The sequence below is a fragment of the Cucurbitaria berberidis genome (assembly GCF_010015615.1).
Source record: "Cucurbitaria berberidis CBS 394.84 unplaced genomic scaffold K460scaffold_5, whole genome shotgun sequence".
NCBI classification, from domain to species: domain Eukaryota; kingdom Fungi; phylum Ascomycota; class Dothideomycetes; order Pleosporales; family Cucurbitariaceae; genus Cucurbitaria; species Cucurbitaria berberidis.
The window spans coordinates 1462894-1485052 of record NW_024468939.1 but is presented as its reverse complement, the minus strand read 5'-3'; the positions used below and the strand labels follow the sequence as shown (position 1 = coordinate 1485052).

The following is a 22159-nucleotide window of genomic DNA, read 5'->3' as shown; positions in this document are numbered from 1 at the left end:
AGGTTCTCGAATCTCCAGCGAGAGACGTTTGAAGATCCTTATCCGGACGCGGTATAGCCCCGTCAACGACTCGCTCTGCTATCGGAAGGATGCGTAGGCCTGGCTATCCTGCATCGCAGAGCCTCGCTGACAGGTCCCCTCATTGGAAGTGACCAGCGTGAGCACTTTCTGCCAAGCTGTTTCCAAGAGACCGAGGGGAGGTTTCGGCTTCAGCTTCAGCATTGAGACGGGGTGCTGCATTTGCGGAGGCGGAGCACTTTTGCTGTCGTCGTGGCATGGGAAGGCGAAGAAGGTTTTTGAGATGAATGATACTGACTACAACCTCTCTGATATTAGGACTTCCTCGGTTCTGGTACCATCAGTGCGTTCAGAAAGAGTGCGAGGGACTGTGGCATTGGCAACCTTGCGCCTTATGCCCCATCTGTCACCACTGCATGTCATATCACTTGCTCGCTTCCAAGACGCGACTAATAAGACACCCTGGACGCCCCAAGCAACTGTCACAAAGTCTTGACCCCTGCTAAACACAGCGGCATGCGCTGGGCGGCACTTAAGCACTGCTGACACCTTGGCATCTGCTGTTCCGCTCCTCTCATTTCTATATTAACCTACCCCAACCAAGTTGCGGCGTTTCTCGGGGCTCTTGATGTATGACTTGGCTCCGCTCGCTCCTCTTGGCCTGCCCCTATGGACCAGAATAAGCATGGTTGAATTTCTGGGGGAGGCAGGAGGCGACGCCTGCTGTAGGAGCTGATGTTATATCTTGAGGCGTTGTATTGCCTAAATCATCCCACATCTGCAGTTTCCTTTCAGTCATCCTCTCTCAACCTTCATTTGCTCGCAGCACTGCCAATTTGGTGACGTTGACTAACGGACTTGTTCTTTTCTCAATCTCCTTCTTCGGACTTATTCTTTTAATTACTCAGTGGAGCGAGGCTAGGTTGATCCTACGGTGTCTTCGTCTTTCCTCCGTGCACGTTGATCGTCAGCACTGAACCTTGTACTTGCGTCTACAGTTCACTCACTTCGCATCTACAAAAGCACTACTCGTTTCCCACTCCAGCTTGTCTTTCCGAGTAATTCCTTTCTATCAGTCACCATGCTTTTCAACACCCTTCTCTTTGCCTCGACGGCATCCGCAACCTGTCTGCACGGCCTTTCCATGTTCAAGCGCGCAGAGGGCGAGTCAGTCAAAATCAACACCTTTGGATATGGTCCTCTGAATGGTCCTCTCAATTGGGCTTCGCTCGAGGCTGAGAACGAGGCATGCAAAGCGGGCTCAAACCAATCACCCATCAATCTTGGTAAGTCACTGGTCGACCACCCTCGATATAAGGACTCGCTAACCATCCATAGACAACTCTGTCACTACTGTCACCCAGAAGCCTGTTCTCAACATCCCCGAGGTAGAGGAAGTCGAGTTCGAGAATTTGGGCACCACCATCGAAGTGGTCACGAATGGCACCACAAGCATCGGTGGCACCGACTTCAGGCTGGTTCAGTTCCACATGCATACGCCATCCGAACATCATGTCAACGGCGAGTATCATCCTCTGGAAGTGCATATGGTGCATGAGGCCGTCGGTACGTCAATCCCCAATTCCACTTCACTCACCCCTGCATCAAACATAAGGCATACAGCCTGTATTTAGCCATGACCTCAGCATGCTCACACGCATGACGCATTGTCCTTCGTCGCTAACATGATGTGTGCAACAGCCGACAACACCAAACTTGCCGTTCTCGCTCTGATGTTTCAAGTCTCTGCCGGCGAATCGAGCTCCATAATCAAATCGCTCTCTTCCTCTGTGTCAGCAATCTCTACACCCGGCACCAAGACCGCCATCCGCGGAGGTATTGATTTCAGCGACGTGGTCGCCAAGGTGGCCTCTTCAGATGTCCTACAGTACACTGGGTCCCTCACCACGCCTCCCTGCGCCGAAGGTGTAACCTTCATGATTGTCAAGGACCCTCTGGACATCAGCGTCGCAGATTTCAACAGCATCAAGGGCGTAGTCAAGTTCAACGCTCGCTTCATCCAGAACTCCCTGGGCTCCCCCAACATGCTTGAAGTTGCCAACCGCGCGGGCACCACCACTGCTTTCAAGCCTGCGGCTGTCGAGCAGCCGGCTACCAGCAATAAGACTGCGAACGCGACGGTCGAGGCTGAAGCTGCCCCTATGAGCAAGGGCCACACTTTCACTGTCACTGAGCTACATGGCAAGGTACGTTGATCCTTCCCTTGGTTAGCCTCGTGAGTGAGATGAATACTAACGTGTGTGTGTAGCCTACGCAGATCGCTGCCGTCGTCGTCAAGAAGAGGACTCCCAAGTACTCTTAAACATAGCATAACGGTCCTGTGGCATGTTTGAAGTGTTGGAGACGCCCTTGCCGTCTGCTGGAATTCAAGAACGAGGTTCTTCTGTACAATGATACCATGAGAGAGAAAGCAATAGAGACATATACACAGTGGTCAACCTTTTAGCGCATGCAGTCCACCATACATATGCATATAACCCAATGGATAGCTGTCTCTTAATTTATTCACGTGTGAAGGGTCCTACCCCATAGATCCATCTTCAATTTTTGCCGTGGTTACGTATCTGCGTGGCAGTGAAAATGACCGGGCAGGAGGAAGCCTGGCGTGCATGCTCATGGCACGTGTCAGATGCGCCACATCTCATCTTTGACAGCTAAGATTGAAGGATGTTTTGAATATCTCAATGTCATCTCTAAAGCCCAGATGGAATAGTCGCGCTTTTCGCTACGCTTTACGAAGACAGGTGTAGGAGCTCGTTATTTATACCGCCCACCCATCATACCCTAAACCAAACATGCTGCATCATGACTGTTTGAGCCCACTTTCCCGCCAAAAAAAAGATATGTGCATTCTTCCTATCATAACTTGACGCCCCAAACCCCGCGTCCACCAGCTACACCAACCCATTCTCCGCCTTGGCCTGTCAGGGCGCTTTGAGGTGCCCAGCTGATGTTGCCCACCTCGTAGTCACATCTCCAGCTGGCATACGGTCCTTTCTGGCCTACTGGCACGTTCTGGGCGCCGGCACCACCGTTTGTGGGTGGAGGGGCAGCTGGTGTGGTAGGTTGTGTCGAGGCATGCTCTCCACTGATCACCGCGCCGTTGTTGGCGTGTAGAAGATCCCATATGAGGACAAGCGAATCGTCGCCGCCAGAGGCAAGCATGCCTCTTCGGGAGGGATTCCATTCTATGCTATTCACGGAGGAAGAGTGGCCGCGGAGTTCGAGGAGCGCTTGGCCGGGTTGCCGCACGTCCAAAATGCGGATGACGTTTGAATCGGCTGCGAAAGTAGCGAGGAGATGAGAGTCGTGTGGTGATGCAGCGAGACGTAGAAGGGGAGGCGCATACGACATGGTTTGTTGCGCCTTGGTAGGAGACATGCGGCCCGTTGGTGAGCCTATACAGTGTTAGTAGCGCTCATGTGAGATGTTTGGGGCACTGACCCTTGTCTCTATCACCATTCTTGTCCGAGGGCTCGTAGATGATGGTGCTGTGTTCCAAGCTGCGAAGGTCGAACATGCGCACACTGCCATCGGCGCCGCAGCTGACGAAAACATCAACGCTTCCTGCGCAAAAGCGCACATCAAAGACCTCCTTGTCGTGTGCAATCAGCTGCGTCTTGGCCGTGAGAGATGGTATGTCCCATATTGTGCATGTGGTATCTATGCTGGAGGTGATGATGAGCTTAGGGGACATGGTGTTCCAGTCGAGCGAGGTGAGTGGGGCTGTGTGCTCAGGTGTTTTGGAATTGGAGAGAAGGGCGAGCGGAGTGAGCTTGGGCAGCTGGGGCTCGCGCGTATTGACCGACGACGAGCGCGTTATCGTGTTGCTGGTAGTATTGCCTGAAGACTGCGGAAGTGACCATAACCGTAAATGGTCACCCGACGTCGCAAGCAGATCGGTGGACTGCTTCTGGGATGACGGTGGCTCCCATAGAATTCGCGTTACAGGAAAGGAGCATGTGGCTTCGGCGATGGCGTTGTACTCGAGGCCGTAGGGAGAGGCACCAGGAGCAGCTCCTTCTTGAGGTGCTATTTGCGTATCGAGAATGCGAATCTGGCTTGAATGTTAATACCGAAGGAGCGTGGTTGTGGCCTACTTACGAAGTTATGGTTGTCCTCTAGATAGCTTCCAATAGCCATCTTGCCAGCGCTGTTCCCACCAGGGACGCTCCATTTACACCAGTCGTATGCGTATATGCTCCATGGCGCCAAGTAGTTGCTGTTAGAGGCTACTTTGCTCTGGTCGCTGGCTTGGGTGTTCCCATGCCCCATGCCCTCCTGATCCATGTTGGAGTTGGCTCGTGGTCTGATATCGGCCAGGCCCAGTGGGGAATGAGATGCTGCCCCCGATGGAGTCGGCGGGTAGTATTTCTGCGCAGGCGTGCCAGCAGCGTACTTTGACTGTTCAGGCGTATTTGAAAAGGGAATGTACTTCTGCTCGGGTCCTAGGCCGGCTGGACTGGAGCGAGAATAGGAATGCGACGAGTGGGGAGAATGCTGTGATTGGCCCAGCGTGTTGGAGCGCGTCGGGAGGGTGTATTGCTGCGCATTGCTCGCTATTTGCGTCTGAGTAGGCACGACGGGCGCGGTATAGGCGCTGGAAGGCGCTGGACGCTGCTGCTGGGTTGCGCCTCCAGCGGGCTGCAGACTGCCAGGGACCGAAGGCGTGCCATATTGGTTGCTCTGAGGCGTCGCTTTGCTGACATTTATATCGGGCGGCGCGGCGTAGTGGTCGGGCGAATGGTACATTGCGGCCTGCTGCTGCTGCTGTTGCTGGGCCGAGGCTGAAGAAGGCATGGCCGTCGAGATATGGAGTTCTTCATGCGGAGCGCGATCTTGTGCTGGGAGAGCTCTTCGCGAGGCCTGCGGCGGAGGAAGTCCGCCAGCGGCTGGTGGTGCTGTTGCGGGATATTCGTTGGGCGCCTGAAGGGCATTCCCACCACCGCCTCCAGGCATGAAGGCATCAGTACCCGCCGAAGTTGTCTATAGGAAGAGACACCAAGTCAATGTCCAGGGCCCATGCAAAAGTTACACGAAGCCTACGTACGCCTTGAGTTGCAGTCCGCAGATTGCCCCCTGGTGCTCCAATGGAACCAAGCTGCGCGGCCGCCGCAAAGATACCCTGGGCAGGGCTGTTCTGCGCGTTCTGCGGGTGGTGGTGACCGAAAGGCATGGCCACTCTATGTCGACCGCAGCGACGCTGTCTTGTGGTGGTGATGGCCTGGGGGAAATGTCGCGGCGCCTAACTTTGGGCTCTCAAGCTGCCCGTCGACGTTGAATCGAGCGTTACGTCGGCGGTAGTTCGGTAGTGCTGCTGCCCCCACCCCCTTCACACCCCTCTCTCCCTACCTCCAATACACCCAGACTGGGTATGTATCTATTCAAGTCCTCTGTCCTTTCATGATCCTTATACTCGCAGTACGCTTCCATCTCTCACCAAGACTCTCAGCCATACCTCGTTTTCCAGTGTCTGTTGTGCGCCGTTTCCTTGCTGCCATGCCTCCCTCTCACAAGCAACCCCCCCGCGCTCTACTATTGCTCCCACCTGCGCCAAATCCACCATCCTATGCCGCCCTTAAGGCAGCCTATAATTCGCCATTATTCACCGTTCTCAAGCAGTTGGCTACGGCTCCACGCACGGCGCAGGAACCCGCCCTGCTCGACATTGTATTGCCGTGTCCCCATCTGTATGGCCGTCTTGACGCGCCAAGAGGCCCACACTATGCAACTACCCAGCAACTGGTAGCTGACCTATACAAACTCATCTGCATCACCGCCACCCAGAACGCAATCGATACCGAGGATGCAGAAGGCATCGATGCTCGCGTCATCCTGGTTGCCTATCCCAGAGACGGCCAGCTGACAACGCCCTTGCCAGACTCTACTCCAGAGCAGGAACTGCAGGGCCCTGCCATCGATATACATGCACTTGCTACGAGCTCCAGGTCATGGGATGCCATCTACTCGGTTGAAAGCGAGCAAGGCGAGGGTGTCTTGAACAAGTTCCTCTCCTTCTCAAAAACCCAAAGAAGCGTGTCACGAGTTCGCGGCGGCATAGTGAGTGTGGAGAGATCAATGCCGGATACGCCAGCTGTACAAGCACCGAGCGCCTCTGTTAACCACCTCTCCGTTGCAGTGGGTGGGACTTTTGATCATCTTCACATCGGCCACAAGCTGCTGCTCACCATGTTCGCCTTCATGCTTGGGAGGAGCCAAAAACCGACCACACTTACCGTCGGAATCACTGGCGACGCACTGCTCAAGAACAAGAAATTCGCCGACTACCTAGAAAGCTGGAAACGCCGCCAGGAATCTGTACACGACTTCCTCTCATCTCTCATCTATTTTGGACGCGCTGATGATGAACGTATCCAAGTCCACGAAGTCAATGATCCAGGGCCAAACGGACATGCCGTCCACGTCAGTTATCCTTTCGGTCTTACCATCAAATATGTCGAGATCTGGGATCCTTTCGGGCCCACCATCACTGACAAGGACATCACTGCGTTGGTCCTTTCACTTGAAACGAGGAGTGGCGGCGCTGCAGTGAACAGCAAGCGCAAGGAACAAGGATGGGAGCCCCTGGAGGTCTTTGAAGTGGCGGTTCTTGATGCCAGCGAAGAAGACAACGTGGATGAAACATTCCAAAGCAAGCTGAGCAGCACAGAGATTCGTCGGAAGCGAAGTGAGCGCACTCAGTCCACGACCAGGGCGTGATAACGCTGGGCAGGAATGAGGCGGCATACCCGATGAGCCACGGCTTCCGTGTTTGTTTTGCTGGGTAAAGATGAGATCAGAGTGTGGCCGAGTAGACTCGTTGTTGACGTAGAACTCGACAGCTCGACGATTGTTTCTGTACAACGATCCACGACCAGTCAGTGCCACTGAGCCACACGCCAGCGCAGGTCCGCATGATGTAACCCGCGGTAAGTACTAGGCTTCGATCAAGCAATACGTCGATATTCAGCCGAGCGACAGTTGTAGAAATGGCCGCTGGCAGTCGGATTGCATGACATGGTCGCTGTGCGGCGGGCTTACTCGCAGGTAGGGTGGTCGAGGCGACTTGGGACGCGGGGATGAGGGATATTAATGACGGATACTCGGGCAGCGACATGGTTGTTATATGCAGACGATTAGTGACAACGCAGCCGACTCCCCCTTGTCGCCATGCACAGGGCTAGAGGATCGCTGCGGACAACCGCGCCTTGATAGCATCAATCGTACACAGAGACACGCGATGACCCACGTTTCAGCCCTTCTTGGGGCCATTGTGCTCGGTGTGTCGTCACTGGACACTTCTCTTGGAGCGATCTGTATAACGCCATCCCAAGTGCACGGCGGTGGTATGACCCGGATGACGCTTTAGGAGGCCGATTGGCGTCTCCAAGCGCTCTGAAATGCATGCTTTGCTGGCAACGCATCCAGACCATCAGATCCTGCTTCGACGACGACAGTAGCATGTGGGGAGTTGGCAAGCGCCTCGAATCACAGGGCTGCAAATCGCCCCACCCTGAAGGTCGTGCAGCAGTCTCCAGCAACGAATCGAGGTGGTTTCGTTCGGGAGGAGCCATGTTCCCGTCTTTCCAGCGGTTATGCTAGGCTGCCCGCATACAAGAATCGGTCATGTGAGCAACCTAACCTGTAGGAGCTTACTTTGCTTTTTCGCCATTGGCCTCGGCTCAGGATAGCAGGGATGGCTTGCAGGCCGGGACAGGCGTGGTTGCGTACAAGTGCAGGTTGCGTGTCCAGTCGTCCTTTTGCGACTCTTCAGCAACCACGCTGAGCTGACGACCGCTGGCAAGGAGGCCATGCTACGTTTGTTCTCCCGACCGTATCCCGCTGGCTGCTCTCCGCCTACAATCCCCCTGGGCATCGCCATCGGACATCACCGCGTGGCCAGCTAACTCGACTCTGCTGCTGTCGCTATCAGACTCCTGCCCGCCACATCTGCACCCACCCCGTGGCGGCCCGAACCTTCTGTGCTGAGTATATATCTCGCTGCGTGGCCCGCTCTCGTGCCGCTCCAAGAGCTGCATCCAGAGCCTGCTTTTCGCGCCTGTCAATGGTCTTAGTTCACCATGGGTATACTCGATCTCGCCGACGAGCTTCTCCGCATCATTCTCGAACACGTCGCCTCAGAGCCAGAGAAACTGATCAGCCTGGATAGGCGCGCCTATCTCTCGCAGGAAAGCTTCAAGCCGCACCCCCCGCCAGAGCCAGACCAAGCCCAAACCATAGCCGACTTTAGACTCACATGCAGGAAATTCTCTGACCTTGGCGTTATCCATCAGTTCTCCCGGGTAACGACAAGATTCTCCAGGAGAGGCCTTAGACGACTGGAGAACATTGCAAGCCAGCCGCACATTGCTGAACGCGTCAAGAAATTCAGTTACATGGTGCCGTTTTTCTACGTTGAAGGTCCTCGCCCTTTCCTGTTGAACAAAGATGCATGTGTGACTGACTCCAACTGCAGGTCGGGAACGCGTGCAAGAGCTGCTACTCCCGCGGCCAGAGAGTCTCAGTTCCCTTGATGTCAGTCACTTCCAGCAAAAGGTGAACGAGCAACGAGAGATTGTAAGGACACGGGAGGATGCTCGAGTCCTGAACCTGGCCATATCTGCCTTTACATCGCTCCAGCACGTTCAAATTTTACGAGTACAGGATCAAGAAGACGGCAGACTAATAAATTACATAAGACAACACGATGAGCTGAACCAGTTAGTAGAATTAAAGTGGCCACCCGCATGCTTCCATTCCGCCAAAACTATTGGGGCTGCATTGCTCGAAGCTAGGTCACCATGCTCACGATTTTCATCACCAATGCTCAGCCCTCAAAGCGTTCTAGGCGCAGCAAGCAATCCACCTACAACATTAAACCTTCTCGCAGAACGTTTGACATGTTTGGAACTACATTTCGATGATGGCACGGATCTGGACATAAGGATGCGCCAACTTTCCTCACTGTCCAAAGCCATCTTCACTGCGGCGAAGAACATTGAAGCGGTGCATATTGGGTTTCCTTCTCACAGGCCCTTGACCTTACGACTTGAAGAGATATTTCACAACGTCAAGTGGGACAAGCTGCAAGCATTTGGTGTTCAGGCATGGCGACTCGACGCAGATGAGATTATTGGTTTAGCCCGAAGACATCGGGAGACTTTACGCGGGCTGAGGCTGCGAGATGTACTTTTGAAGGAGGGCAGTCGCTGGAAGGACGTACTCTCCTTCCTTCGAGATGACATGACAAGATTAGATTGGGTCAGCCTACGGAGAATCGATTATGAGAAACACTTCGACGAACAAATGTTCCTTGGCGCCGAAGTTCCTGACGACCCGCTAGCAGGAAGCGAAAGTAGTGATGAGAGCGAGGATTGGGATCTGCATGAGGATGAACAGGACGATGCGCTGGACGACAACCTTGACAATGGCCACGAGGCTGACGAAAGCGACGGCTCAGTAGCCGAGACAGACCCCGACTCCGACGCAGATACAGACGAGCCGGAACAGGGAGGAAACCTGCACTTTCCACCAATGTCTCCTGATACGCCCGCGTCTGTGCCCTGGTGCAATTGCAATGGCCATATGGACAGCGTAGACGTGCTAGGCGACGACGGCATCATGGTAACCAATCAGCAGCGCAGATTTTGGGAGAAGTGGGTTGTGAGAAAGACATGCACCGAGCAACATAGTCACAAGTAAAGCTGTTTCGAACAGAGGAAGCATGCACTTGGATTGGGTCGGATCCGCATGCCAGACCGCACGGTCTACTCGAATTGCGGTGTGACATGCAGAAGCAGCATTCATTCACCGCAACAACACTATACTCATCCTAATTCTACTGTCGAGTCGGCTCATAGTCCGGCTGTGCACAAGTGGCCTCACGCTCCATTTCCCAACTTTGTTGCGGGATATTTCCCCCCCTCTTATAACCTCGCATATGCGTGGGCAATCCCCTTCCTACCGAGCGCTTATGCAACCCCGTCGATTAGTTCACATTCATACGAGTGAACCACGACTGCGCCGTAGCAATACATATATACGCACCGCACCGCACAGACCGGCCGTGCCGATGCGGCACTGTTAGTGGGTGGAGTACTTCGCTTCCAGTCCCAACGATACATGTCGATCACCCCCTCTCTCTCCATCCTTCGCTCCCTGTTAGATTTGCTCCCCACGTTTCTCCCCCCCTTCTAAGCAAATATCCTTGTCCCCCTCTTCATCAGTCTCCTACTTTGCAAATAGCAAGCAAGCATCGTCTGGCGCTACTATGATCCCGTCTCGCATCAAGCATCCTGATTCAGTAGGCAAGAAAGGCCTCTCTACCCACGCAGATCAGGGTGTGTGCAGTATGGTTATTTGTCCTTTCCTGCCATTTCTCCTTTCTACTCTACTATAAATGACGAACTGTAACGCAGCGTGGGAGGTTTATGCATTTTCACACACCTCCACTATAGACTACACATCCCCAAATTCCCACTCTTAGCGATACATAGGTGTATATGTGCTAGTACAGTATTAGGTAGCTAGCAACTTCGTCGAGCCTGTCGTCGTTACGCAAGTGCTTTTCACCCAAATTCTCCATACGCTGCTTGCTTGGGGCAATTGGCTCGACAGGTATAAAGAATAGTTATTGCAAATATCTTATTTTAAAACTCCTACAATGCTGCAAATCTGATGGAAACCCCCCAAAGAGGACAATGTGTGCCTCGAGCGAAATACTGCCCACTAGGCTAACCTCCGCAATACGGGACTCAAGTTCCCCTCCTTATCCCCCTCGCCCGATACTCTTACACTTTTGTTACTCTAGTTACTCTAGTTACTCTAGTCATATCTTGGGTCCTCCCCACTCGGTGCGGGCGTGGCAACATCCCAACCACCCGGCGTCGCGGCAGCCGCAGGCGTAGCACCATACCTCCCACCCGTACTATCTCCAGGTGTTGGAGCACTGTAGTTTCCGGGCGTGGGAGCGTCCATGGGCGGACCGCCAGGCGTGGGTGCTGAATACGCTCCATATCCGCCGGGCGTAGGAGCTGCGTAGGCACCAGGTGTTGGAGCGTTGTATGGGCCCGGCGTGGGGGCAGAGAGGCCACCTGACGGCTTTGAAGCGGTATTGCCAGATGAGCTTCCCCAAGCGGGCGTCCGGCCTCCCGAATTGAACCCTCCGTATGCCGTGCGATTGCCGTCATTGCCACCATATGCTGTGCCACCGCCGTACGATGTTGCGCCTCCGTATGCGGTTGCTCCCCCATACGCAGTTCGTGCACCATCTCCACCCCCATAAGCAGTACGTGAGCCATCTCCGCCATATGCTGTTCGTCCGCCATCTCCACCCCAGCCGGGTGTTCGCCCACCACCGCCTCCTCCCCAGCCTGGTGTGCGTCCACCACCGCCAGCCGGTGTGCTGCCACCCCACGATGGGCCGCGAGCGCTGGAATTGCCCCAGGCAGGTGTGCGTCCACCACCACCACCGCTACCGGCGCCACCGTAGCTTGTATTGCCGCCAGAATAACCGCCGCGCGAGCGATTCGGGAATTTTCCGCCGCCAACTTCCATGCTATTGCCAGTAATCGGGTCTTTGATAGTCAATAGCTCCTTCTTTACCGACACTTGCTTGTTCTTCGTATGCAGCTCAATGCGTGCTTCGTCGTTCATGGTGTCTTTGACGATACCCAAGAGACCCTTGTATGCGCCCTTGCGAATAACGACAGTCTTTCCGATCAGCTTGTCGCGACCGAAGTTTCGCGGTGGAGGCATAGCACTGGGATTGCCGTTCGCACTTGCATTGAGGGCGGGGTTTATGCCGCTGAGATCTGGACCTTGTGCTTGCGCACGACCGCTCTTCGCGGCCATGGTAACGACGTTGGCGCTGCGAACAACGAAGATGCCGTGATTCTCGACTAATTCGCGGCTCTGAACGAATAGAATCCCGCGATGAATGTAGAGGACTTTGCCTTGGCGGCCTTCACCACCAAACTCCTTAACGTCATCTTCATGCCTAATCTCAGACCCATCGCGGTCAGTCGCGACAGCATGCTTGTTTCGGCCAATGACCTGCGATACCTGGGTGTGGAGAAGCGTTCGAACGTCGCCCTGTTGGTCAATTACACGCAGAACCTCACGATCGACCCGGACCACGCAGCCTATTGTGGAGGCACTATCTTATGTTAGCTTGATGTCATCTGTCTCGATCCAGAATCAACTTACTCAATCTGCACAAGATCGTAGAGGTCGAAGTTGGAGTCAAGGCCAACAGTCGCAGAATCCGCGGCACGCTTCAAGTCTTTGCTAAAGACGGTGATCTCGACCTGGGTTGAATCACAAAGCAGAGTGATCTTATCATCCCTGATCTTGGTTACCATACCGACTTCGTCGACGTATCTGCTGCCACCGATGACTTTGACGTGATCACCCTCACGGAAGAGCTTCCGCAGTGTCTTGACAGGTGCATCAATCCTCCTGCCCTTGAGTTCGCCCTCACTGACGCGAAGCGTAACGATGTCGCCCGTTACTGTGACAGTAGTGCCGCGAATGCCCTTTTGTTCACCCGTGTATATCTCAACATTGTCTCCAGCGGCGAAGGCAGCACCAGAGTCGGCGGCCTTTTGCGCAGCCTGGACTGCTAACAGATCCAGAGTTTCGGTGCCGTCGGCGTTCTGAACTGAGAAGAACTGCAGTTCTTCCATCTTTGGGTTCACTCGTTCCGTGGAGACCCAATTCACCTTGACGTCCTTGATGAGGAAACCGTTCTGGTAGTCTTCGCCTTTGTATGTGTATTGCCTCTGGTTACCCGAGCCGGCCATGGTGAGATGCTTCATGTGTCGCTTCTTCGCCTCGACCTCGTTGAACAACTTCGCGGGAGGACGCTCTGTTTGCCGGCCAAAGAAACCGCGCTTGCGCTTATTGTCGGCGGCAGCATTGGTGTCTTCATTCATGCCATAATCCAAACGGGGTACCAGCTGTACGACACAGTCGAGGCCGTTCGTAGCGACCTCGACTATCCTTGCCAGATCTCCCTTGTATGTCGGCGGTCGCAGCATGCGCACAAATTTACCCGCTTCCAGTGGCGCCCTCTTCTTCTTTCGTAGGAGATCCGGGCGCTCCTTGGGGGGGATGGAGAACTGTCCGGAGCCCATGAAGATATTCTGGATGCCATCAATCAACTCTATAACGGCCTGGTTCGAGTCGGCTTCTACGTAGAGAAAGCCAGACTGAGGTCCAGAAGGTCCACGCTCAAAAGCCGAGTATACATTTATAGGCTGCTTTGTTCGCATCTTATCGTCGATGCGCTTTTGAATGGCCATGATGATCTCGCGCTCCTTTCCAGGCCGGCATTTGCATCCCCAAATAGCCGGGTCGTTTACGGTTGGGAGTTCGAGGGGGACAGCACCTGCAGCGCCTCGACGGGCGCTCTGCATTTCCCGCCGCCTGTACTTCTCGTCGAACTCCTTGGCGAGCTCTTCGACGTCCTTTTGTGCGTTGGCTTCGCGCCGCATATCGAGTTCGCGGTGATGGCGGTCATCGAGGTCAGCGCCCGTGGGCTCGAGGAGGTCGTCGGGGTGCACTTCATCGGCGATATCGTCGTCGCCCTCTTCGTCCTCTTCCTCGTCCTCGTCGACTTCGGCTTCGTTATCAATGAACATGTTGCGCTTCGCCTTCTTCCGTCGTTTAGCGGGTCGTGCCTAACCAAGTCAGCGTTGTAGAAGTGAGATCAAGACCTTGTATGCGTACAACAACGTCATCCTCGTCCTCATCCTCTTCGTCGTCTTCCTCATCATCGTCATTGTCAAGGTCTATACCACCGCCTTCCTCATCCTCGTCGTCGTTGCCTATCCTAGTAGGCGCGTCGACCTCGTCTTCTTCATCCTCGTCCTCAACGGCTGGTCTGCGCGAGGCAGTTTGATTCGGGCCGGCGTCGTCCTCGTCGATCTCAGGCGCTGGGTTGAAGTCCTCTTCCTCCGACTCGCCGCCGCTGCCGTAGGAGGCCATTATAGGGGGACGTGGTAGACTTGAGGGATGAGATTCTTCGGGAGAAGCTGTCGCGGAGCTTGTTAGTCTGGCCGCAGCAGGTAGACACGCGCGGGGGTCCGGTTCTTCCGCGGTTTGAGTTGAGAGGCAAGTGCGTAATAGAGGGATGAGGGCAAGGAGAGATAAGATGTAAAGTCGAGCGTCGACGGCGGCGGGCTTTGTTTTTAGCCTTGGGGCTCGTCAGACAAGGTGTATCCAAAGAAACCGCGCTAGGGCATGCGCCGTGGTCCGTGCCCTCGCAAGCCACAGCTTCGATGCGGATGCCCACAGGAAACGTTACGCGCAGCACTCTCTTACTTGACCTGTCCAAGTCACATTATCTTCCAAGCTATCTAGTCGTATTACACACATCGGGAAGCCATGATTCAGGTCTTCTCTCCATCAAACTTTAGGTGATCAGACCACGACACTGCACTTTGACGGACCTATCTCTAAGCTACAACGTAATCACGAATATCTCCGCTCCCAAAGTACACCCCCATAGGCTGTAAATAGCACAACAGGGAGTCGTGGGGCGTAGGTACTTCTAAATCCATTATTGATCTATCAAAGCTTCGGCTTTGTGCCTGCTTCAGTCTCAGCCTCTTCATTGATTCTCAATACGGCCCTTCCCCAAGCCTTGTGCCTTCTCGCATCGTCCAACGCCCGCGGTACTGCTTCCAAACCCCAATACTCTTCCTTGTATATAACTGGCTGTATCTTCCCAGCGTCGACTAATCTCATGAACCCATTCCACGCATCTGTGGTCCGTTGCGGCTCCTTTCTCCCGTCTTCGCCAAATCTCTGAGCTCTAGTTAGCACGGGAGAATGTAACGTGCAAGGGGAGGACTTACGTATCCATGAACCATGACACTCTTCAATAATATCCTGTTCGCCCGGATGTTCTCAACGTTCCCATCTCTTGCCGCAAATCCTACAATCACAAGGCGTCCGCGATATCTCAGACACTTGACTCCACTCTCCACAGCACCAATACCATCATACACGACGTCCACTCCCTCGCCCTCACTCGTCAAAGCCTTCACCTTCTCTTCCCACTTGTTGTCATGGTAATCAACGGTAGCATCAGCGCCGATCTTCTTTACCATCTCCGCCTTCTCCTTGTCCCCAACAACAGCGATAACTTTCGCCCCAAGTGCTTTCGCAATCTGCACAGCCATAACTCCAAGGCCACCACTCGCACCAAGGACTAGGACTGTTTCGCCAGCTTTGAGTTGCGCTACGGAGATCAAGGCGCCATAGCTTACAGCTCCACTTGCGCCGACTGCGCATGCTAATGCGTTCGTCCATTGCCCAGGAACGCGTCTTACACTATCTTCAAGTACGCATATCTCTTCTGCGTAGGCGCCCAGGCTGCCACCCCACACCCTAACACCAGGTCTGAGAGAGGATTCTGGTGGTGCAGAAATGACGACGCCAGCGAACTCATTGCCGAGAATGAAAGGTGGCTTCACGTGTCGTTTGTTGTTCTGGTGCATGCCTTGAGCGTAGAGGAGGTCGACGTGAGTTATCGATGCATGTGTGACCTTAATATGTAGATCGTGCGATCCTTTAGGCTTTGGATCGGGTACAACTCGAGGCTCAAGATCTGTGAGGTTCTATATCACAAGTGTAAGCTAGGTTCATCATGCGTAGTAGTTGGGCTCACTGTAACGAAGTGATTTATTTGGATAGCCTTCATAATGGGCAACCTCTTGGGAAGTCCACAATTGTTACTGATACGCCTCTAAAGAAGGATTGCAGCATCTTTAAGTCATCTGGTAGGTGAGATGCGAGATGGCAAGATGCAATGCGGGAGATCGACGTGCGTGTGGGGTAACTTACCGAGGTTTGACTACTCACAGCAACTCCGGCATTCATCTTCCATCCCAACCTCGAGGAAGAACTGTGAATGTGGAGGCTATTTCATAATCAAATAGTCTACAATGATTCATCGTTCACTTGGAGGTCAACCTGCACGTCAATCATCGCTCTAGAATTCATAAAAGAAAGAAGACCTGATTGAGGTGTCAAAGGGGCGATGATAGAGAGACATGAAGGGCAAAGGGCGTAAACCGAGAAGCATCGATTAAAGACTGGTGGTTATGAATGGAATATACATAGGGCTGAAAGTCCACTCCTTCTATGCAATGGCGCAGGATGAGGCTTAATGTCTCAACCACTTGGGCAGTGAGTGAAAGCCCTCTTCACAGCTCTTTCTCCTCTTCGTCTCCCCGAGGCTCCGAAACAACATGCTACACCTCGACTACTCTTTCATTCACATTCGGGAAGTAGCGTTCACCTTCACCTTGAAATGCTGCCTAATTCGTCGCCTGCTTCAATCAACACTCGGCCGTGACACGCGCCACAATACGCTCAACCCATTAGCTCTACAACCTAATCTTTCTTCGCTACTTTCTCATTCCTAATTCTCAATATCAACCAAAACCCTTCAATTACCACTAGTGGAGCGAATCAACTTCCAACATGGCGGGTAGCCTAACACAAGACGCGGCAGATGGCCGATCAAGTCGTGTAGCAGACAATGCAGCGGACGATGAAGGTTTCCCTTGGCCACCCAGCAATCGATCGCCAGACCCAGGTCACATGAAGTTCTCCCGAACTAGCTACAGCCTCAAGCTGTCAGACCCGTCATCAAAAGATACCGTTATCGTCAAAGTGGGAAGCGAACCTGATGTCAGTACCTTCCACCTTCCCACAAGCGCCCTACAAGCGAGCTCCGAATTCTTCACACGCGCCTTAAAGCCAGAGTGGACCAAGAACTCGTCACGGCTAATACGTCTACCAGATGTCGACGCTGCGCTGTTCGACTTGTATGCACGATGGTTGGGAACGGGTGCGGAAATCATGATAGATGAAGATGATTGGAAGGCCGAGTATACCGAGTATCTAATATGGCGACACACGTTGGAACACGGCCAACAGAGTGGGAAGTCCGACGACGAACAGCTCATATGCCCGGCCACAGTGTGGGACTTTGATTTAACAACCGAAGCTTGGTTCCTGGGGGATTACCTCCAGAGCCGCGACTTTCAAAACCACTGCATGGGCCATCTCTACTATATGCACCTCCGCTTCGATCGGCTCCTATCGGAAGAAGAGTATGCTGATGAAGCTGCCGATTATCCCGAGTCCTGGCACTACGGAACAATAGCTTTTGTCCAAGCCGAGGACGTGCTGTTCACCTGGAGCATGACGGAGCATCAGAGCGGTGAGACGCCCTTTCTCTTGGAACAGCATCCGCTGAGGCGATTCTACCTCGCCTGGCTGACGCGTTACTGGGACGCATACGAACTGTCGGATTGGGACTACGAGACGCAGAACGATCTAGTGAAACTGATTGAGAAGTGTCCTGACCTAGTGTACAAGCACCTTCGGAGTAGTATGGTATGCGCGAAGGACCGGCAGGATGTGACCATGGGTGTGCTCGGTGCCTACTGGGTCGATATTGACGCCTATCCGAAGGCAACCCAGTGGAAGGCCCAGGATGTTGTCGAAACGGCTGGGACGCATTGGCGTAGGGTTGTATGGCGTGCACCACAGCCGGACGAACTATGATAACTTGTAACTCAGCACAGTATAGTTAGAGGCCTTTGCGTGCTCATCGAAGCTCAAGCTCGCCAGAAAACTAGTCTTGAAGCTCTCCAGGCTACACTACTGAGAACTTACAAGCCCGTGCTAATAGCTGAATGGGCCGTTATTCACGCTAGGTAGGCTGTCAAAAAATACGGTATTATCAAGCCCTGCTTCCACAGGTAGGTAATCCATCAAGTCTTCGAACCCTAGTGCGTCAATGTCGAAGTTGAACTGCGCAGCTTCGTCTTGCGACAGAGGCACCTCAGGATCCGAAGGCAGCATTTGATTTTGTGACGTACTAACGGCGTCCGGAACGCTGACGTCCGTCATGGTAGCAGGAATACCTGGGCAGGCCTGATTGACATTCGACCTCGACCCTTCCAATATCTTGTTGTACTCCTGGAGCAGTGACACGAGTAATCGTACCCCGTGGATTGCGACCGAACTCGTGATAAATTGCTGCAAAAACCTGATCGCTTTCTGCACACAAGCTTGGTATTCCTGCGCTTCTGGTTCATTCTCGGTGCGATTGAATAGATCCAGTATAAGGCAGGTAGCCGCTGTTACAATGAATGCCTGTTCCACCCACCACTGAGGCTCTTCAGCCTCTCGCGTCGTGTACATGTTGATGATCTGCTTCGAAGCAGTTGCGCATGCCCATCTGCTGTATGTATACCGCACATTTTTGAAACTCTTGCTCAGGAAGACTTGGTGAATCATGATAATCTTATGATTAACAGACGCCTGATGCAACCTCCGGGCCCATACCACCCATTTTGGCCAATTGGGGTTGTAAGGTGCGCGAGGGGAGAAACATTTTGGGATCTTTTCGATGCATGTTGCGCGCATTTCGCCATCGAACCTGACAACCCTGGCATATTTTGTCTGATCGTCATCATTCTCGCCGTCCAACACGGCATTGTGGAACTTGAGGAGTAGAGCGGCGTAGTCAAAGAAGTAGTTGCCGACCAACGTGCACGTAGGCGTTGCATCGTCGATGGGTGTCATGGTTTCCTCATCGAGATCCTTTGGTCTGGCGGTAGTGAAGTGGCGCATTTGGATGCCTACGGCAAGAGTGCTTTGTGAAGCTGCACATAGCCTAGAGGTGGTGCTACAGTCAGCCGTGTACTATATCTCTCCCAATGCAAAAACGAGTTCACAAATGTAAGATACGCACCATTCCTGACAAGTCAAGGTATACCAAGTTCGACGGCCTATCTCGCGTTCAACGAACGCTTGCTTCTGCTCCGCGTTCAGCTCGAGGATCCTGTCGTCGTCTGGATGAGGCCCTAGTTTGTGGAGTCCTAACCCCTTGGCAATGACCACAGCAACACTCCGCAGGGCAGTCCACTGATTGGTGGAGCCAACCAGATGCTCGTACGCATGCATAATGTAGATCGCATGAACCGAGTATATGTGATACTGGGAAGTGTAGTTGCCCATGTTGAGACATGATAAAGAAGCGGCACCCCATTCTCGCGCTAGGCGGATTTTGTCGTCGATAGAGAACCCCCAAGCGTGGGAGACATTTTCCGAAGAACCGATTATGCTCGAAGAAAGTATCGCGAATAGAAGGCCTGTCCAACGCCAATCTAAGCTTTGCCTGCCCATAGGTTAACATGAGTGGGTCTGATGGCTGTGAAGAGTGCAATCTGGTGCAGGGGCCATGTAAGATCATTATATGGGTACGTACAGGTCCAGCTCCTGAGATTCACCGTAGCCTTCGAGGAGCTTTTTCCGAAAAGTCGGACCGTGGTATATTCCACCGCTCCAGTATAACATGAAGTGCTCATAATACTCGACGATTTGAACTAGCTGTGTTTTTGATGGCAAAAGTGATTGAACATGCTGGATTTCTACGGCTCTGGCAGCCGAGGAGAGATAACTGGCAATAGTAGGACAATTTTTGGATCTTGACTGAACATTTCTGAAGCTCTGGTCAAATAGACCCTGCTGTGCATGTTGATCTTTTTCGGATAGAAAGGTTCCAATAGTGATATCTTTGAGTTTCGAAGGCCAGACGGTTCCCAGGGATTGCGCCTCTTCTGCAGTAGGAGTCTGTACATGCGAAGGCAAGCCCTGGCCCCTGTATCCTGAGTCGTTGTTTGTTGCTAGATCGGGAGGAGAAACGACGTCCAATGAGGAAGCCGTTCCATCTGATGAACTGGCGGGTGGCTGGTAGGGTACTGTGGGATGTGTTTTTGCGGGGTACTTGCGATGTAAAGTGGGGTTGTAGCCATTAACCCACTTGGTCGTGCATAGGTGACCTTCGCTGTTTTGCACGCACCTCGTGCAAGGAGCTTTCCGGTCGCATTTCTGTCGACGTTGGCTGCAACGCGTACATGTTTGGCGCTGTTTAGGCATCGCCACCAAACGTGGTATGCTTTACTCCGATTGGTTTCGCACAACAGATCCAAGCAGCGTCTCCGTTCCGTTGAAGAGAGGTTGTCCGCGTCGACTCTCGTTGATGGTATGGTCCGACAGTGGTTGTACTTCTTCAGGGGTGAACGGAACAAGAGCGATGGGCGCGGCGGGCGAAACCATTCGTTGGGCAGTGCGATTGTACGGCATTTGTACATCGATTGTACGATTTATGTAGTACGACCGTACAAACCGATGCACAGTGGCGCGGTGCAGTCTAGGCGTCGCTGGGCATAGTGGAGATTGGTGGTACGAAGCAACTGTTTGCGGAGGCACTAGGCGGCCTGACCCGGCCCGGGGATAGCGGACATCTAACGCCCTGACCGGTTCCCACTCTGTACTGAGTTGAAATAGCATGAGAAGGAAATATCGAAATCATGACCTGGATCTTGAGAGACATCTAAATTCTAAATTTTAAGTATGGAGTGGGAATCTATCGCTAACGCCTGGAATGCTTGCAGTAATCATCAGGCGAACCTCCTGGTAGTTGCAACCCTATTACAATCATACTACTTCCAAAGTACACCCATAAACTGCTCACAGCCAAGGAGTTCATTCAGTGCTTTCCTGCTTATTTTACAACGTCTATCGTGGTATTTCCATAGAATTAGTCGGTCCCTAGACCCTCACAAGCAACCGCCACTTCGCAATGTACATTCTCGTACAGAAGAACATAGATGCGCCGGCTAGTAGCATGATACCCGCAAAGACGTTCAAGCCCCAGTATTTCCCGTTGTTTCTCGACACAATAGCGCCTGCAATCGGATTGCCAACCAGACCCGCGAATGAGATGGAGGCAAAGATAACCCCTACGCGTAGACCGATCTGCTCGACTTTCGAGATGTGCGCTATCTGAGCGGGAAGTAGAGACACAAAAGCGCCAGATGAAAAACCGTAGATAGCTGCGAATGTAATATATGCTGCGTTACCGGATGCGGGAAGACCGAGGGCAAGGACGATGATGCCTGCGACCGAGCACCAAAGCGCCTGCATGTTGAATTTGCCAACTTTGTCTGCAAGAGCGCCGGGGATGATCCGACCGAAAATGCTATAATAAAAGCGTAAGCATATGCACCAAGTCAGGAATTCAGCAGCACTTACCTAGCGGCGTTGAGAACAGCCAGAAGATATCCCGCGAGGCGAACGGACATGCCATTAGCGATTGCCTGCACTTCGATAAAGTTGATGGGGATGAATAGTCCGAAGAAAAAGAGGAACGACGAAGTGGTGAGCAAGACGAAGCTAACGTCATGGAAGGGTTCCAGGAAGACCTTCAGCTGGAATGGACGAGGCCTGGGCGGAAGTCGGGATTTGACTGTGAGGCCAGCGATGCACATGAGACCCAAGATCACGAATGCAATGGTGCGCATTGTCCACCCGTAACCGATCTTAGGAATGAGATGGGACGCCATGATTGGAAAGATAATGCCGCCGAGTCCACTACCGGCTGCCATCATGCCGTATGAGATACCTCGCTTCTTGAGGAACCAAGTCGGGATGGAGCTTGTTCCCGCCTGGAAAATGCAATTCAACCCTAAAGGACTGCATATGCCCTGAGCCAAGACGAACTGCCAGAACTCAGTGCACAGACTGGTCATCATGAGGCCGAATACATGCATGAGCGTTCCGAATATGAGTATGTATCTGGGACCGTGGTTGTCGTAGACCCATCCTACGATTGGGCCGGGCAGGAACATGCAGAAGATCTCCAGCGAGGCGATCCAGGCGATTGTCGAAGGCGAATAGTCGCGGAGTTGGTTCCTCTGATAATAGTTCTGGAAGATGCCCAAGCAGTTGATCCAACCGAACGAGCAAAACAAGCAGCAAGCTGCTCCGAGCAGACATAGATACGCGTCTTTGCCACCATCCGGGAATTGGCTTGGGTGCCATGGGCTTACTGCTTCGGGTGCTGTTGTAGGTTCGATCGATTCGGGTTGCTTCTCGATGATTGGCGGCTGCTCGATATCGGTGTTTGGTCTTCGTTGCTTCTCCCCGTCGATAGACGAGGTTGCGCTTGGTGTGAGCGACATGCTGAGATATGCTGCGAATCCGATGGTAACAGGAAAGAGAAAAGCTAGTATGACACACTCTACCA

General features: G+C 53.2%; 8 protein-coding genes across 8 annotated transcripts; 3 read left to right on the top strand and 5 right to left on the bottom strand.

The window, feature by feature from the left end:
• The first annotated feature begins 812 nt into the window (after positions 1 to 812).
• K460DRAFT_174915 (carbonic anhydrase) lies at positions 813 to 2620 on the top strand. Its single transcript, XM_040926999.1, has 4 exons — positions 813 to 1304; positions 1357 to 1584; positions 1720 to 2225; positions 2288 to 2620. Exons 1-4 carry the CDS (start codon positions 1100 to 1102, stop codon positions 2339 to 2341), a joined length of 993 nt encoding a protein of 330 aa, XP_040784429.1. The 5' UTR covers positions 813 to 1099; the 3' UTR covers positions 2342 to 2620.
• A 278-nt stretch (positions 2621 to 2898) lies between these two features.
• On the bottom strand, positions 2899 to 5215 carry K460DRAFT_358558 (WD40 repeat-like protein; the record flags this gene model as incomplete). The annotated part of the gene is made up of 4 exons (XM_040932115.1): positions 2899 to 3437; positions 3484 to 4096; positions 4144 to 5025; positions 5090 to 5215. 4 exons carry the CDS (start codon positions 5213 to 5215, stop codon positions 2899 to 2901), a joined length of 2160 nt encoding a protein of 719 aa, XP_040784428.1.
• Positions 5216 to 5538: 323 nt separating this feature from the next.
• K460DRAFT_291436 (pantetheine-phosphate adenylyltransferase family protein) lies at positions 5539 to 6759 on the top strand (the record flags this gene model as incomplete). The annotated part of the gene is made up of 1 exon (XM_040929283.1): positions 5539 to 6759. The coding sequence occupies one exon, from the start codon at positions 5539 to 5541 to the stop codon at positions 6757 to 6759; it is 1221 nt and encodes a 406-aa protein (XP_040784427.1).
• Positions 6760 to 7007: 248 nt separating this feature from the next.
• On the bottom strand, positions 7008 to 7715 carry K460DRAFT_174879 (uncharacterized protein). The gene has a single exon (XM_040926998.1). The coding sequence runs from the start codon at positions 7611 to 7613 to the stop codon at positions 7257 to 7259; it is 357 nt and encodes a 118-aa protein (XP_040784426.1). The 5' UTR covers positions 7614 to 7715; the 3' UTR covers positions 7008 to 7256.
• A 405-nt stretch (positions 7716 to 8120) lies between these two features.
• Positions 8121 to 9741, top strand: K460DRAFT_293080 (uncharacterized protein; the record flags this gene model as incomplete). Its single annotated transcript, XM_040929390.1, has 2 exons — positions 8121 to 8460; positions 8516 to 9741. The coding sequence occupies 2 exons, from the start codon at positions 8121 to 8123 to the stop codon at positions 9739 to 9741; spliced, it is 1566 nt and encodes a 521-aa protein (XP_040784425.1).
• Positions 9742 to 10484: 743 nt separating this feature from the next.
• On the bottom strand, positions 10485 to 18699 carry K460DRAFT_388688 (uncharacterized protein; the record flags this gene model as incomplete). Its single annotated transcript, XM_040935709.1, has 9 exons — positions 10485 to 12196; positions 12247 to 13721; positions 13771 to 14047; positions 14365 to 14369; positions 14671 to 14850; positions 14901 to 15665; positions 15716 to 15742; positions 17773 to 18528; positions 18613 to 18699. The coding sequence occupies 9 exons, from the start codon at positions 18697 to 18699 to the stop codon at positions 10864 to 10866; spliced, it is 4905 nt and encodes a 1634-aa protein (XP_040784424.1). The 3' UTR covers positions 10485 to 10863.
• Positions 18700 to 18771: 72 nt separating this feature from the next.
• Positions 18772 to 20007, bottom strand: K460DRAFT_291697 (uncharacterized protein; the record flags this gene model as incomplete). The annotated part of the gene is made up of 3 exons (XM_040929303.1): positions 18772 to 18954; positions 19012 to 19246; positions 19337 to 20007. The coding sequence occupies 3 exons, from the start codon at positions 20005 to 20007 to the stop codon at positions 18772 to 18774; spliced, it is 1089 nt and encodes a 362-aa protein (XP_040784423.1).
• A 675-nt stretch (positions 20008 to 20682) lies between these two features.
• Positions 20683 to 22094, bottom strand: K460DRAFT_293323 (MFS general substrate transporter; the record flags this gene model as incomplete). Its single annotated transcript, XM_040929405.1, has 2 exons — positions 20683 to 21112; positions 21166 to 22094. 2 exons carry the CDS (start codon positions 22092 to 22094, stop codon positions 20683 to 20685), a joined length of 1359 nt encoding a protein of 452 aa, XP_040784422.1.
• Positions 22095 to 22159: the final 65 nt, after the last annotated feature.

What these genes read in the sequence shown, in the direction of transcription:
- K460DRAFT_174915 (XM_040926999.1), top strand. Translation starts at nt 1,100, where the DNA reads ATGCTTTTCAACACCCTTCTCTTTGCCTCGACGGCATCCGCAACCTGT. An exon ending in TATGGTGCATGAGGCCGTCG is followed by an intron (nt 1,585 to 1,719) that starts GTACGTCAATCC and finishes TGTGTGCAACAG; the next exon opens with CCGACAACACCAAACTTGCC. An exon ending in TCACTGAGCTACATGGCAAG is followed by an intron (nt 2,226 to 2,287) that starts GTACGTTGATCC and finishes GTGTGTGTGTAG; the next exon opens with CCTACGCAGATCGCTGCCGT.
- K460DRAFT_174879 (XM_040926998.1), bottom strand. Translation starts at nt 7,613, where the DNA reads ATGGCTCCTCCCGAACGAAACCACCTCGATTCGTTGCTGGAGACTGCT.